The sequence below is a fragment of the Pongo pygmaeus genome, chromosome 20 (assembly GCF_028885625.2).
Source record: "Pongo pygmaeus isolate AG05252 chromosome 20, NHGRI_mPonPyg2-v2.0_pri, whole genome shotgun sequence".
NCBI classification, from domain to species: Eukaryota; Metazoa; Chordata; class Mammalia; order Primates; family Hominidae; genus Pongo; species Pongo pygmaeus.
In genome coordinates this window covers 57,917,830-57,934,941 of record NC_072393.2, presented here as the reverse complement: position 1 = coordinate 57,934,941, position 17,112 = coordinate 57,917,830, and the positions used below count along the sequence as shown (strand labels likewise).

Here is a 17,112-nt window from a genome sequence, read left to right as displayed (position 1 = left end):
AGTATGTTCTGCACCGAAGGACCATTTCTGAGTGGTTATTTCCTGAAAGCAAAGTAAAGGGCTGAGTACCTTTGTGGGTTGATTTATTTCAAAACAAAGGTGTGAGGCAACAGTTAGCCATGGTACTTTCCTTAAAGCAGAAGTTCAAAACCAGAAACTGATGAAAAAGTAAGCCACATGAGAATTTCTAAATATTGTGTGCTTGAGGATGGGTGTTTATTGGACATGGTCTAGTTCATGTAATGAGGGTTGGAGATAATTTTGATTTGACATTAAAACTTCTCACTTGACACCTAGGTGATACTATTGTTTATTGATTCATTTATTCAATGAGTATTTAATGAATGTCTATTACATATCAGACAGTGTTTTACACATAGAGGATGGGGTTCAATCAGTGAACCATACAGACCAAAATCCCTGACTTCAGAGAGCTTACATTTTCATTGTTTAAAAGAAACCATATCTCCAAAGGCTGTGCTCTAGAATAATAACAACAACAAGAAGAACAAAAATCAGAAATAAATAAATAAATAAAAGAAAGCATTTCAAGTTTCATACTTTTTTTTTTTTCAGACAAAGTCTCACTCTTGTCCCCCAGGTTGGAGTGCAATGGCGCAGTCTTGGCTCACTGCAACCTCCACCTCCCGGGTTCAAGCAATTCTCCTGCCTCAGCTTCCCAAGTAGCTGGGATTACAGGTTCGCACCACCATGCCCAGCTAATTTTTGTATTTTAAGTAGAGATGGGGTTTTACCATGTTGGCCAGGCTGGTCTCGAACTCCTGACCTCAGGTGATCCACCCGTCTTGGCCTCCCAAAGTGCTTGGATTACAGGCATGAGCCACTGCACCCAGCCAAGTTTCATACTCTTTTATAACTTTTAAACAGTTATTATACTCTTTCATGCCGATGAGTTTGACAGTTTGAATTCAATGGCCAAATTCCTTGAAATTCAGTTTACCAAAACTGACAGGAAAAAACAAAAAAACAAAAAACAGAAGAGTCTAATGACTGTTAAAGAAAACAAACCTGTTATTAAAAATCTTCCCAGAAAGAAAACACAAGACCAAGTTGGCTTCACTGGTGAATTTTTCTGAATATTTAATAAAGATATAACAGCAGAAAAAAGAATCAGGGGAATTACTTCTCAATTCCTTTTCAGAGACCATTACAAGTTTGATGTAAAACTTAGCAAGGATACTAGAAAAAGTGAAATAACAGAGCCATTTTTATATAAACATAAACACAGGAATTCTAACCAACTCTTGTGAGATATAAATATTTAAAGTACATCAGGACTAAGTGTGGTTTATTCCAGGAATTCAAGAGTAGTTTAACAGTCAGAACTTAATGAACATTATTTATAATGATTTACATAAAAGAAGAAGAATAATATAACCATCTTAATACATGTAGAAAATGCATTTGATAAAATGCAAAGTCCATTCATGATGTAAGAAAAAGAAACAGAAAACTCTTAGCAAACTAAAAATAGAAGAAAACTTCCATAGTCTGATTTTTTTAATAGCTATAAAAAACCTACAGCAAACATTTTACTTTATACTTTAAAGTCTTCCCCTTATTATGCGCTACCTCATCTAAGTCTTACAAATCCCCACCAGTCTTTCTCTTCTTGTATTTCCCAACTCCACTTACCCCAGGGTATAGGCAGAAGTCAAAAAACAAAAAATAACACTAATATTATAGTAGCCTGACTGTCTATTTCTTAGCCCCAAATCAGGGACACAAAAGCATTTTTCCTGAATAAATATTTGAGCTGCGCATCCTTGAATGCCTCAATATGACTCAAGGGTAGATGAAGCTGGAACTGACATTAGGGTAGGATGAACAGAACTCAAAATATCCCTGACCCCATCTTCACATTGCCCGTAACTCAGTCTCTGCGGGAGGTGAAGCAGAGTTGGCAGCCGTGTCATTAGTTGGGGCTGAGTCCTCAGACAGGGCCCTCTCCAGACTGGTGGGCAGGGAGTGGATCAGTCTCTCTCGGAAGTCCTGGCCCACAAAGACGTAAAGCATGGGGTTGAGGCAGCTGTTGAAGAAGGCCAGGGAGCTCGTTGGGTTAACCAGGATGTCAATGATTTTGTACTTGCCATCGAACAACATCTCTTTGAGCCAGACGGTGCTCAGAAGGGCAACCAGTTGAAAGGGGAACCAACAGATGAAGAAAGAAGCCACCACAGCAGTGAGGACCCGTAAGGGACGGCTGGATTTAATCATGCCCTTTTTGTGGATCTTGGCTGCAATGAGCCCATAGCAGATGGCAACAATGGACATCGGCATGCTAAAGCCAATGACAAACCGGATAATCCCTCTGGCTGTCAGCATGGTAATGGCCACCTTCTTCCTCTCCTCAGGGGTGTCACCCCAGGATGCAAAGCTGAAAGTACAGTATGTGTGTCCCCATTTGCAATAGTTACTGTAGTCAAAAAGAGGAAAACTGGCAAGGTAAGGACTAGGGCAAGAATCCAAGGTCCGACGATCACCTTCATGGCCAGACTCACAGTGCGGTGGTTCTGGGCCCAGACTGGATGCAGGACACAAATGCAGCGGTCCAGTGCAATGAAACCAATCAAGAAGACACTTCCAAAGAGGTTGATGTCCACCACGATGTGAATTAACTTACACAGGAACCAGCCAAAAGGCCATTTTTCTCCCATGGCCATGGAGACAATGAGGAATGGTAACGTGGCCGTGAAAGAAAAGTCAGCCAGGGCCAGGTTCAGGTAACAGATGGTGGTGACTGTGCGTGTCATCCGGAATCCAGCCACCCAGATCACAAGCCCATTGCCCAGGACCCCGAGGACAAAGGTGACCCCAAGCACCACCAATGGGAGGATCCGCAGAATAGTGTAGCCAGCAGACTCATAGGGCACTTCTTCATATTCATTCAGAGGAGTGGAGAAGTTGGTTTCCATCTTGCCAGCACCTGAAACATTCCAACAATGGCCATTTCTCAGCTGTGGAACCATCTTACAGCATCTGTATTTATAGCTTACATCAACTTCCACTAAAGCTCCCACTCCTACCAGGAGACCCTCTCTATCTACTCAGCCTTGTTAACAATGGTGCTATAGAATTGGCATTCTCTTGGATGCTCCTTTGGGAAGGGATAGTCCTCCATATTCCCATCATTATCAACATGTATTTCACTTATCGGGCTAATCACTTCACCAAGAGGATTACAAGGCTCTGTCCACCAGCAAAAATACTGAACTTATGTTGTATGGATAATGGAAAAGTGAGCATAGGCAGCCTCAGCATTGTGAGGAAGGCACAAGACTCAGAATCAGACGGCTCACATCTGTGTCTCCCATCACTCAATGCAAACATGCTGGCAAGCTCTGCAACCTCTTTCAGCCCCAGGTTCTTCCAGTCTCCCAACTCCTGTCCCTCGAACTGTGAGAACCCTTGACCTATTGCTTGGCTAGTACTCAAGATAAAGTTTGAGGGTTTGGCTTGAGGTTATTGTTGAAGAGAATTTTGAGCAGTCACTGGTAACATGTAGTAGTAGTATGTTATATCCTGAGGATTCTGCACTAGAGGAAGTCAGCAAAGAGACTTCCATCTCTGCTTTCTACCCTCTGCTTTTCCCTGTCCCTGCTTGATGTGGAGCTCTTCTCTGTTTGGAATGCAAATAATCAGTGCCAATTTGTATAGCTTTGGTGTCTGTGGGATAAAGACTATGAGAATAATAAGTCGTATTAATACTTGTGAAGTTCTTATTAGAGACTATGCATTGTGTTAATTACTACATATGGGATCCGGTTTGGCCTATGTAATAGCTGTGTAATATTCATTACTTCTAGTTTTCATTAGAATAAATTAAAGCTCAGGGTAATTGTGAAATGTGTTGAAGGTCACTTAGGTAGTAGATAATAGATTAAGGACTTCAGTTTGGCTTGGTCTGACCTCTAAACCCTTACACTTGACAGATATTGCTGGTTGCCCACCCAGCAACTGTTCCCCATTCTTCTCTGCTAAAAAACCACAATTGTGTTTAGTTACTCACCCTGCAGAGAAGGTGTCTTTTCTCCATGTTGGGAGTAGATCTTGACTAGTCTAATTAGCACTAACTAGAATTCCTTTTACTTTGCAAGGGATTGCTTTAGTAGTGGACACGTGACTAAATTGTGGACAATAACATTGTAAGAATATAACCCTCAGAGCTTCTCAGATCAAGTTTTTTTGTTTGTTTGTTTTTTTCTTTTAAGAACAAAAACCCAAAACATGTAGTCCCTGCCTCTGGTCCGGGTCACATCTGTAATGTTTGTATCCAATTCAACACAAAATCCCATGTCACTTGAGCACATTTTCTTATGCTGTGGTCTGTGGACTTTATCAGAAACATCCAGGCTGCCTGTTAAAATTGTATTCATTATCCTTAGCAAACTAATGCAGGAACAGAAAACCAAATACCGCATGTTCTCATTTACAAATGGGAGGTAAATGATGAGAACACATGGACACAAAGAGGGGAACACTGGGGCCTACTGGAAGGTGGAGGGTGGGGGGAGGGACAGGATCAGGAAAAACAAGTAGTGGGTATTAGGCTTAATACCTCAGTGATGAAATAATCTGTACAAGAAAACACCAGGATACAAGTTTACCTATATAACAAACCTGCGCATATACCCCTGAACTTATAATAAAAATGAAAAACAATTATATCCATAAATCTCATTCTAGAATCTGTTTGTGTAAAAGCCAGGATCATTTGTTATGGCCATGAGAATTTGAGAATCATCTCAGACTGGGCTATTCAGCGTCTTTAAGAGAAATAGCAATTCCCTAGCGCTTGTTCACATCTAATGCTCATAATAACATTGGGAAACAGCCATCACATCTGGGGGAATTCATGGCCCGGGGACTTCTGTAGTTTTTTCAGCATCATACCCAGCCAGTCAGTGGAGGCAGCAAGATATGGAAACCAAAATGAGCAACTCCAGAGCCACTGCCTTTGCATACGGAAGTCCTGCCTTTGAAAGGGATTCCCCCAAGATTACTAGGATAGGGCTATGCCCCAGTCTGATGATTTTTAGCCTTCTTCCTTTTCCTTATTTCCTCCTTTTCTTCCTGCTATCACCAGTGAGTTTCACTGAGGTATTCCATGGGACATTATTTAATGTAGCTCAGGGTTTCTCAACCTTGGCACCATCGACATCTGGGTCTGGGTAATTCTTTGTTGTGGCAGACTGTTCTGGACACAGTAGGATGTTTAGCAGCACGCCTGGCCTCTATCCACAGATACCAGTAGCAACTCCTTCTCCAGAAATGACAATCAACAGGTTCCATAAACATTGTCAAAGGTCCCCTCGGAGGCAAAGTCACCCCTAATTGAGAGTCACTGTTATAAAGAATACTGGGCTCAGCTGGAAACGGTGCCTCACGCCTGTAATCCCAACACTTTGGGAGGCCAAGGGGGGTAGATTGCCTGAGGTCAGGAGTTCCAGACCACCCTGGGCAATACGGTGAAGCCCCGTCTCTACCGAAAATACAAAAAATTAGCCGGGCCTGGTGGCACGCACTTGCAGTCCCAGCTACTCGGGAGGCTGAGGCAGGAGAATCACTTGAACCCGGGAGGTGGAGGTTGCAGTGAGCCGTGCCACTGCACTCCAGCCTGGGGGACAGAGCAAGACTCTGTCTAAAAAAATAAAAATATATACTGGGCTCTGAAGTCAGCTAGATCTCTCTTCTAATCTCATCTGTGATGTCTCCTCACTATGAGTTTTTAGTCAGTGATATCTCTTTGAGCCTCAGTTTTCTGCTCTGCAGAACGAGGACAATTTTATGGTGAAGTCTAACTTTCAGATGAGGATTAAGTGAGAACAGACATGGAAATCTTTTAGGCTAGACTGAGTACATCTATGACAATGGGAACTCTTGGCCCTCACCAGGCTGTGTGCTGTGTCATGGGGTTCAATCCATTATGAAGTTCAAGGTGAGGACAAGAACGATGCTCACAGCAATAGTTGTTTCTACTTATGAACATTACCCACGTGCCAAGAGCTTCTCCTTTAACCCTAACGATGCCTCTCACAGGATCTGTGGATGGGCTGTGTTAATATGTGTAAGCACTGAGTGCTCCTGAGACACAGTGAATATTGATTAATCTTAGTGATATCAGGTTGGTGCAAAAGTAACTGCCTTTTTTGCCATTGAAAGTAATAGCAAAAACCACAAGCACTTTTGCAGCAACCTGATAATTAGTATAACCATTGTACAGACGAGGAAGTTAAGACTTAGATGGGCTACGTTAATTGTTCAACGTTCCCAGGTAGAAAGAGTAGAGACAGAATTGGAGCTCAGCCAGATTGATTACAACAGAATTGTGCTGTTAACACTTTTCCACCCCATAGTTCCTCAATAGACTCAGATTTTCTCTATCCACCCTCCAAACATTCTACAAGGCACTTAGAAGACATGATCTATCCATAATCTCAAATTCATTTTAAAATGTTGATACAGGCTGGGTGCGGTGGCTCACGCCTGTAATCCTAACACTTTGGGAGGCCAAGACAGGTGGATCACTTGAGGCCAGGAATTCGAAACCAGCCTGGCCAACATGGTGAAACCCTGTTTCTACTAAAAATACAAAAATTAGCTGGGCATGGTGGCGGGTGCCTGTAATCCCAGTTACTTGGGAGGCTGAGGCAGGAGAATCACTTGAGTTTGGGAGGCAGAGGTTGCAGTGAGCCAAGATCGTGCCACAGCACTCCAGCCTGGGTGAAAGAGCGAGACTCTGTCTCAAAAAAAAAAAAAAATGTTGATACAACAAGGAAGGATGATTGTGTAATGACAGGTGAGGATTAACAAAGCAAAAATTGCAATTTTGGGTCAACCCTAGTTGTAATGTAAGGAGGAGAACTGCGAACCACAGATGATACCTGTACTGATTATGAGGGCTGCTGTTTGGTGAGTCCTTAATATGTGCCAGTCACTATATATTTTATCATCTCTGATTACAATATCCTTGCTTTGGGACAAGTGCTATTCTTGCGTAACGGGTAGGAAAGTACGGCTCAGAGAGCGGAAGTGACTTTCACAATTACTGAGGGCTGCAGTTGAATTTATGACCACAGATTTCAAATCAAAACTCAGCAGTTCCTCATTAGGTTACTCTACTTCTCCAGTGCACTTGCTATCCCACACCTTAATTATTTCAGTCCTGCTTTCTCCAAAAATTACCTCATTTACTCTGTTTTTCCCACTCTCAGCAGATGCCCTTGACTGACATTATAATGAGAAAATGGTAATAACTAGATGTGAAATTTTCAGCCGTTCCTCCCCTGACCCTCAGTCTACCCGCCCCTGTCACTGTGAATAAAGACTTCTTGTTCTTTCCAATAATTTCACTTCCTACGTTGGCCCAGGATGGCTCTCATCTTCCCACAAACTCTCCCCCTGCATTTGTCCTTCCATTTTCTGCCAAAAACAAACCCTCAAGATTTTATTTCTACTAGATCATTCTCACTATTACATAAACATTACATAAATCATATCCCCTCCCTTTAAAAAGAAACCATCCTTGGCCAGGTGCAGTGGCTCACGTCTGTAATCCCAACATTTAGGGAAGCTGAGGCAAGTGGATTACTTGAGGCCAGGAGTTTGAGACCAGACTGGCCAACATGGTGAAACCCCATCTCTACTAAAAATACAAAAATTAGCTGGACGTGATGGCGCGCGCTTGCAATCCCAGCTACTTGGGAAGCTGAGGCAGGAAGATCTCTTGAACCCTGGAAGGCAGAGGTTGCAGTGAGCTGAGATCACACCACTGCACTCCAGCCTGGGAGACAGTGACTCCAACTCAAAAACAAACAAACAAACAACAACAAAACTAAACAAAAACAAAATAAAAACCACCCCAAAAAACAAAACAAAAAACAACCAAAAAGATCCTTGGCCTGTATTCCTTTCTGGTGTTAACCCTATTTCTCCTAAGAGAATTCTTTCAATGAAAAGATTTTGCAACCAGATTTTGGAAGGAGTTTTCTGTGTTTGCTCCCTTTGATTCCCTGCCTCACTTTTTCTCCTGAATCCAGTCTGTATTGACTCCAGTCCTTAGCACTGACCTGGTGCATTTTCCTGACCATGCTTATGACCTCAAGGCTGCAAATGCAGTGGGCGCAAATCCATATTGGTTCTTATCTCAATATCTTCGTGATATAGGACCCATTGGATCTCTTCTTCCCATTGGATCGCTTCCTTCTCCTTAAATCACGTTTTTCCTGTGCCATGAGATGATAAATGTACACACAACACACTTTCACTTACCTTTAAAGCTCAATTGGCCACCTCTTTTCAGTCCCCTTTGCTAGTATTTTCTGCTCTAAATTTGACTCTAAATTTAGGAGTGTCCCGCAGCTTTTACTTGTTCCCCACCTCTCTTATCTCTATATAGTCTTTCTATAGGTGATATTATCCAGTCTCAGGGCTTAAAATATCATGCTCTCTTTTCATCTAAACTATCAGCCTTGGCCTCTCTCTGGTGCTCCAGTCTGATATAACCTCTCCCCACGGGAGTCCCATAGACACTCCAAACCTAACGTGGCTCAACCAAACAGTTGATTATCTCATCCTCCCAAACCTGCCACTCTTCCAATATTTTGTGTCTATTTGAGTTTAAACATTCAGTTGTTAAAGCTTCCAAACTAGAACTTATCTTTCATTTCCCTTTCTCTCACCACAATCTCATCCAAGTCCTATTAATTCTATCTACAGAATCTGCTGAATGCACAGCCAGAGCCATCTCTATCTCCACAACCCGTGTCCATGGTCCTGTCAGGCAGGAATGTTTGCACCAACTTTGCAAATAGGTTGTTCCTGGTCCTGCTTTCCCCTGCCCTACAATCCAATTTCCAGAAGGAAACCAAATGAGCTTTTAAAAAGTTCAATAAGGGCCAGGCGCAGTGGCTCACACCCGTAATCCCAGCACTTTGGGAGGCCGAGGCAGGTGGGTCACCAGAGGTCAGGAGTTGGAGACCAACCCGGCACATGAAGAAACACCATCTCTACTAAAAATACAAAATTAGCTGGGCGTGGTGGCACGTGCCTGTAATTCCAGCTGCTTGGGAGGCTGACGCAGGAGAATCGCTTGAACCAGGGAGGCGGAAGTTGCAGTGAGCTGAGATCATGCCATTGCACTCCAGCCTGGGCAACAAGAGCAAAACTCTGTCTCAAAAACAAAAACAAACAAACAAACAAACAAAGTCCAATAAGGGCCGGGAGTGGCTCATGCCTGTAATCCCAGCACTTTGGGAGGCCGAGGTGGGTGGATCACCTGAGGTCAGGAGTTCGAGACCAACCTGCCCAGCATGATGAAACCCCGTCTCTACTAAAAAAACACAAAAATTAGCTGGGCGTGATGGTGGGCGCCTGTAATCCCAGCTACTCAGGAGGCTGAGGCAGGAGAATCGCTTGACCCTGAGAGGCAGAGTTTGCAGAGAGCCAACACTGCGCCACTGCACTTCAGCCTGGGTGACAGAGCAAGATTCCGTCTCAAAAAAAAAAAAAAAAAAAAGGTCCAATAAAATGTTGATGTTATTTTCAACACCTTCTAATGGCTTCCAAACTTCTAACTTATCCTTACCTTAAGTTCCCTCAAGTATCCCTGGACCTGCCCTGTGCATTCCTCAGACCTCATCTCTGCACTCTCGTGGGACACACTGTGCTCCACCCACAGCGGGCTCTGATTCCTTGAACATGCAGCTCATTGTCATCTCAGGGCTTCTGCCTTCTCTGTTCCTTCTGCCTACCACGCTCTTCCTCTTAAGCTCCTCACACCTGGTTCCTTCGCATGTTTATTTATTTATCTTTGAGGTAGAGTTTCACTCTTCTCGCCCAGGCTGGAGTGCAACGGCATGATCTCGGCTCACTGAAACCTCAGCCTCCTGGGTTCAAGCAATTCTCCTGCCTCAGCCTCCTGAGTAGCTGGGATTACAGGCTCCCACCACTACGCCTGGCTATTTTGTTGTTGTTGTTGTTTGTATTTTTAGTAGAGACGGGGTAATGCAAGCCCTAAATGCCAGCCACACATGTGACTTACAACTTTCTAGTAGCCATGTTAAAAAAGTAAAATCATTGGGGGAAATTAATTATAATAATATGTTTCATTTAACCCCACAAATAAAAAAAAATCACTGGAACACGTAACCAAAATAAAAGTTATTAATGAGATAAGTTGTATTATTTTGATCATACTAATGATTAAACTACACTAAGTATATTTTACACTTAAGCACATTTCAGATCAAGATAGAAACTTAAGTGCTCAAAAGCCACCTGTGGCAAGTGGATACTCCATTACAGCACTGCTCTAGAATTTAGGAGGTGTTTGTCAGAAAGCAGGAGTTCCAACGATAAATTTTAAATTGTCAGTCCCCAACTTACCAGCAGCTAAGCTCCTTTTCCTGTGTGCTTCTTGGCTTCCTGTGGAGCAACACGGGCTCTAAGGGCTTTTGCAGAGACTGTTGAATGATGGGGGAGGGACAATGGAGCTGGAGACAATCCCCTAACAGAAACTCAGAATTTCTTATAATTTTCAGAAGACACCTTGGGTATGTTGCCAGCGGACTCTTCTTAGAAACCAATGTGTCTGAATGTTCCTTCACCTCTAGCCTTCTGTGAGAGACTGGAGTTCATGCTTCCAAATGTCAAGGGTCAAGGAATCTGAATGTCCAGTCCCTCCTTCTTCAGAGTTTCATGAAAATGAAAGAAACAATTACTGAAGTGAGAAGAGTTTCAGCCATGCAATAATGCCCAAATATGATGATTCAGTCAAACTCAATTCTCGACTTATGCAGTCCTTCTGGCATCAAATGTGTGGGTCTTTTCCATATCAAGCAATTCTCCAATTCTCTGGGGACACCACTGGGTATCTCACAATTCAATTCAGCTCCAACGCTGTCTACCTGGAGTTAGTGTCAGATCTCACAAGTTAAAGGGCTCACTCTCCCAAGACTGTCCTGCCTTCAGACACCAATCCAAGTCTCAGGTGGCCACCTGTACTTCTGACTGACTGGCTATAAATCGGGGGTGGGGGGATGTTTATAACCCTAACCCCTTCCTCTGTTTTGATAATTTGTTAGAATGGCTCACAGAACTTAAGAAGGCACATTACTGGCCGGGCGCTGTGGCTCACATCTGTAATCCTAGCACTCTGGGAGGCCGAGGTGGTTGGATCACTTGAGGTCAGGAGTTCAAAACCATCCTGGCCAACATGGTGAAACCCCGCCTCTACTAAAAATACAAAAAAAATTAGCTGGGCTTGGTGGTGGGCACCTGTAATCCCAACTACTTGGTAGGCTGAGGCGGCAGAATCGCTTGAACCCAGGAGGCCGAGGTTACAGTGAGCCGAGATTGTGCCACTAAACTCCAGCCTGGGCAACAGAGCGAGACTCCATCTGAAAAAAAAAGAAAAGGAAAGAAGAAGGCACATTACCTACATTTACTCGTTTGTTCTCAATGGAGTTCACATATCAAGAAATAAAAGGTGGTAGGTATTGTATAGGTGCACGTCTCTAAAGAGGTGCTTCCTTGCTAGCTGCTGGAGACAAAGAGATCAATCAGACATGGGCTCTGCGGACCACCTGAATAGAGAGGTGAGAATGCAGTGCTTAGTTACAATAGGGTGGGGGCATGTAGTGATAGACAGATGCCTGGCTCCTTGTGGGTTCCCCTAAAAGGAATGACTAGCTCAGATTCACAGATCTAGAGTCAATATCCGGAGGAGGGAACATGTAGGCTGAGTCTTAAAGACTCAGATAAAGGAGAAAAAATAATGCATTCTAGTCAGAGGGGAGTAAAAACACCCAGGAAAGGGGTCACAAAAAAGCAGGTTACTTTTGGTTACTGGAGCATAGATGATGAGGCAGAGAGCAATAAGCATTAAGTATGTAGAGGGTGGTAGAGGCAATTTCTTGGATGGTCTTGAATGCTATAAAAAGAAGTTGGAATTTCTCCTTAAGAATACGAAAAGCTATTTAAGCAGGAGAGTGACTTGTCAGGTGTGTGCTTCCAAAAAACATTGTTCTAGAGTCCTCCTACAAAGGGATGACTCTGAGAATGTTCCCAGTTGGAGGCAGAGATCTTAAAGGGTAAGAAGATGCCAGAGATCAAGGTGAACTTGTCGAATAGTTGCCTGTGCTGGAGTAGTGTGCTAGAAAGGAGGTGTAGTTTAGGGAGAGATTTCCAGGCTTGGTAGACTGGGCTTGGAGACCAAATGGCTCTGGAGAATGAGGAAGCATGAAGGGTCTTTATGAAGCCCACATTCATAATTCATGATTGCTATATAACCACCTAAATCATAGCATGTAGAACAACCATTTCATTATGTTTGTGGATTATGTGGGTTGGGAATTAGGATAAGGCACAGAGGAGATGCTTGTCTCTGCCACCCAAAACTCAAAGGTTTGGGGGTGACTAGAAGACTGGGTACTGGAGTCATCTAGAGCTCCTTCATTCACATGTCAGATGCCTGGATTGGAATGACTCAAATGCTGAACTAGGCTGGTATTGCACCAAGTGCCTACGGGCAGCCTTTCCAGCATGGTGGTCTCAGAGGAATCAGAGTCCCAGGACAATGGCTGCCTTCCTCCAGAACGTGTGTCCCAGGAGAACCAGAAGATGCTTCCTAGCCTTTTTTGACCTAGCCTTGAAAGCTATATGGAGTCATTTCTAACACATTCTTTGGTCAGAGTAATCCCAACTCTACCCAGGTTCCAGGGGAGAGGGGATAGAATATGCCTGCCTTCCTCTCAGAGGAAGGAGATCCAAGAATATTGTGGCCATTTTCTTCAGAACTGTTGCACCAAGGTAACTGCTTGGATTTGGGGGCTGTCATTGAGATGAGAGTCAATGAAAAGAAGCAGAGTGTTTAGTTTGTTAGAGCTGCCATAACAAAATACCATTGACTGGGTGGCTACAACAATAGAAATATATTTTCTCACAGTTTTATCAGCTGGAAGTTTAAGATCAAGGTGTCGGCAGGGTTGATTCCTTCTGAGTCCTCTCTCCTTGGCTTGCAGATACCACCTCCTCCTCATGTTTTCACATAGTTTTCCCTCTATGCCTGTCTGTGTCTGGATCTCCTCTTTTCATAAGGATATCAGTCATATTGAGTTGAGGCACACCCTACTGACCTCAGTTTCAGCTAATTACCTCTTTAAAGGTTGTATCCCCAAATACAGTCACATTCTGACATGCTGGGGTGTATTGGTCAGTTCTCATGCTGCTAATAATGACATACCCAAGACTGGGTAATTTATAAAGGGAAGAGGTTTAATAGACTCACAGTTCCACATGGCTGGGGAGGCCTCGCAATTATGGCGGAAGGCGAAGGAAGAATAAAGGGACATCTTACCTGGCAGCAGGCAAAAGAGAATGAGAACCAAGTGAAAGGGGAAACCCTTTATAAAATTGTCAGATCTCGTGAGACATATTCACTACCATGAGAACATTATGGGGGAAACCGCCCCCATGAAACAACTATCTCCCACCTGGTTCCTCCCACAACACGTGGAAATTATGGGAGCTACAATTCAAGATGAGATCAGGGTTGGGACACAGCCAAACCACATCATGGGGTGAGGGCTTCAACCTAAGAATTTGAAGGGGAATGTGACACAATTTAGTCCTTAACAGAGTTGTGGGAGAAGGTGAGGAGAGCAAAGGCTGCAGATGAGTTTGAAAGGAAACAGGAACCCAAAATGATGTGTCTGGACATCAAGGGCAGGTCTGAGCTAGAGACAGGGGTCTGGTGAATGTTAGCTGAGGTGTGGTTCAAGTTTTAAGCATGGATGGGTTCACCGCAGAGAATGTGAAACAGCGGATAGGTTTATGTAATTACTAAGATATTGATAATACTTATTGCACTGGAATTCATGCCAAGTGCTTTGTATCACTGATCTTATTTGTTCTGCTCCAGAAAACACCTCTGTAAGTATCATTGCTCTCAATTCACAGGTGAAGTGACTGGGACCCAGTGCAGTTAAATTAGGGGTCAAATCTAGCCCACCACTTGTTTTTGTATGGCCCGAGAGCCAAAAATGGCTTTAATATTTCTTACCGGCTAAAGAAAACCAAAAGAAGGGTATTTTGTGCCATGTAAAACTTATATGAAGTCTAATTGTCATGTTTTAAATAAAGTTTTATTGACACAGTCATGCTTCTCATTTACAACTTCGCTTGTGGCTGTTTTCAGGCTACAACAGCAGAGCCAAGGACTTGTGATGGAGACTCTATGGCCTGCCAAATGAACTATATTGACCATCTGGCCCTTCATAGGAAATGTCTGTGGCCCAGTGCAGTGGTTCCATCCTGTAATCCCAGCACTTTGGGAGGCCAAGGCAGGTGATTGTTTGAGGTCAAGAGTTCAAGACCAGCCTGGTCAACATGGCAAAACCACATCTCTACTTAAAAAATACAAAAATTAGCCCGGTGTGGTGGTGGGCACCTGTAATCCCAGCTACTGGAGACGCTGAGGCAGGGGAATCACTTGAACCTAGGAGGCAAAACTGCAGTAAGCCAAGATCACACCACTGTACTCCAGCCTGGGTGACACAGTGAGACTCTGTCTCAAAAAAAAAAAAAGTTGGGGGAAATGTTTGAGACCCCTGGATTAGCTGGCTTGTCCGGAGCTAGTGAACAGTAGTCCTGGGATTCTAGTCCAGGCAATCTGGCTTCACCTCAGTCCAGTGCTTTACTGGGAGGCTGTGCTGCTCGCAGAGGCCATTTCTGGTGTTTCAGTTACCAGAAGAGTCAGGGACTTTTGCAGCATAGGCAGGAATACCCCCATTCCGGTCAACCCTAAGACATCTTCCCTTTTAGCCTTACGCAAACACAGAAGTGGAAGTCCATTTTAAGACTTTCCCTTTTTTCGTCACCATAGTCACTTTGGAACACACACTTGGCTCTATTTTTGCCCAACCTAGTGTGCTAATCACGTGCCATTTGGTAGCAAGGAAGAAAACCTACTTATGTTTTAGAAAAGAGGGCTCATGGGAAACAGGTAGGGGTATCCCAGGACCCCCGTTTTAGGAAGAACAGTCAGAGTTCAAAAGACCTACAAATTTTTCTGGCAATTACTCTCTGTGGAGTCCCTTGTCTCTTGTTTTCTCTTGACATTTGGGCCCTTCTCCTCTGTGCATAATGATGTCCTCTGCCATTCCCTTTATTTTAATCCCCTTACACAGTGTTAGCTTCCATGTGACTCCTAGGCACGTCTTCATTTGTTACCCTTCGTACCTTGGGAACCTTCTAAAATGCATCTGTTGTTATGATCCCAAGAAAATGTTTATAAAATACACAAATGTTTATAAAGTACAAATGAACATATCACCCTTCTGATTAAAGATCTTCCGTGATTCTCCGTCTAATCCGCATCCTCCCGGTGTGGGATGCTGGAGTGTAGCAGTCCCCAACCTTTTTGGCACCAGGGACCAGTTTCATAAAAAACAATTTCTCCATGGGGTGGTGGGGTAGATGGTTTCAGGATGATTAAAGCACATTGCATTTATTGTAGACTTTATTTCTATTATTATTATTACATTGTAATATACAATGAAATAATTATACAACTCACAATGATGTAGAATCCGTGGGAGCCCTGAGCTTGCTTTCCTGCAACTAGACGGTCGCATCTGGGAGTGATGGGAGACAGTGACAGCTCATCAGGCATTAGATTCTCATAAGGAGCACACAACCCAGATCCCTGGCATGCACAGTTCACAGTAGGGTTCACACTGTTATGAGAATCTAATGCCGCCACTAATCTGACAGGAGGCAGAGCTCAGGTAGTAATGCCAGCAATGGGGAGTGGCTGTAAATACAGATGAAGCTTCTCTTGCTCGCCTGCCAGTCACCCGCTGTGCAGCCCACTTCCTAACAGGCCACAGACCAGTATCGGTCTGTGTATTGGTCTATGGCCCAGAGGTTGGGGACCCCTGCTGTAGTGTGAAGTCAGGAGCTATGGTAGCTTTCTTGGAGCCATGAAGTGGCAATCCCCAGGAAAAAAAAGTCACCATATTAGGGATAATAAAGAGAAAAGATTAAAACGAATGTAGTTCTTGATGATATTTTCCAGATATAACCTAACCTAGTATTACCCTCTTGCAAAATTCTTGTAAAGTAAACCATAAATTTCGCCTTGGTTCTAAGCTAAGTTTGTCCAACCCATGGCCTAAGATGGCTTTGAATGCAGCCCAACACAAATTCATAAACTTTCTTAAAACATTATGAGATTTTTTGGGGATTTTTTTTTTTTTTTTTTTAGCTCATCAGGTATCGTTAGTGTTAGTGTATTTTATGTGTGGCCCAAGACAATTCTTCTTCTTCTTCCAGTATGGCCCAGTGAAGGCAAAAGATTGGACACCCCTGGTTTAAGCCATTGTTAGGTGTAATTGTAAATTATAAATTACTTAGAATTAAAAACAGCCTGGCTCACGCCTGTAATCCCAGCATTTGGGGAGGCTGAGGCAGGAGGATCACTAAACCCATGGGTCTGAGACATGCCTGGGCAATGTAGCAGGATACTATCTCTAAAAGAAAAAAAAAAAACAGCCTTAATGCAACAAGGCCTTGGTAATAATGCTTTTAGAATCAGTGTCGTTATCTCTGATTCTGTAACTGTCTTACCATATTTCTCCATATCACTCTGATACCCTTGGAAGGATGCTTAACATTTCAGAAAAGCAGTTATTTCTTTGGGCTAGAAGACTACAAATGAGCTTCCACAAGATCAGAGGATTATGGGGTTAATCTTTGTGGTGTGCATGGGTGTGGACGCGCTGTCCTGCCAAATGTCTCAACTTCCCCGCCTCCCTTACCTCTCTCTGTGTTTCTGGTCTCCATCCCTCACGACTTCTTCTCTGCCTTTCATTGCTTCCCTCTGATTCTTCTCACCACAGTACTTGCTGCTTTCTTTACCTTGACCCTTGGAGGGAGCAGGGGCCCGGACACTTGGATTTCTTGGCCCTTGACGTTGAGAGCATTGAACCTCTGCATTCCACAGAGACTGAGGCTGAGAAATACAGTCAGGTACATGAGTTTCTAAACAGGCCCAGCCCACTGTCCTAATGCCATTAAAACAGAAAGTAT

The 17,112-nt window shown here is 43.6% G+C and overlaps 1 protein-coding gene across 1 annotated transcript; it reads right to left on the bottom strand.

Moving 5' to 3' along the window:
• Positions 1–1,048: 1,048 nt before the first annotated feature.
• Positions 1,049–17,106, bottom strand: FPR2 (formyl peptide receptor 2). The gene is given in 4 exon segments (XM_054465739.2): positions 1,049–2,415; positions 2,418–2,947; positions 10,408–10,707; positions 16,842–17,106. Coding segments are annotated over 2 exon segments (1,056 nt in total). The 5' UTR covers positions 2,937–2,947; positions 10,408–10,707; positions 16,842–17,106; the 3' UTR covers positions 1,049–1,878.
• Between the last annotated feature and the right edge of the window lie 6 nt (positions 17,107–17,112).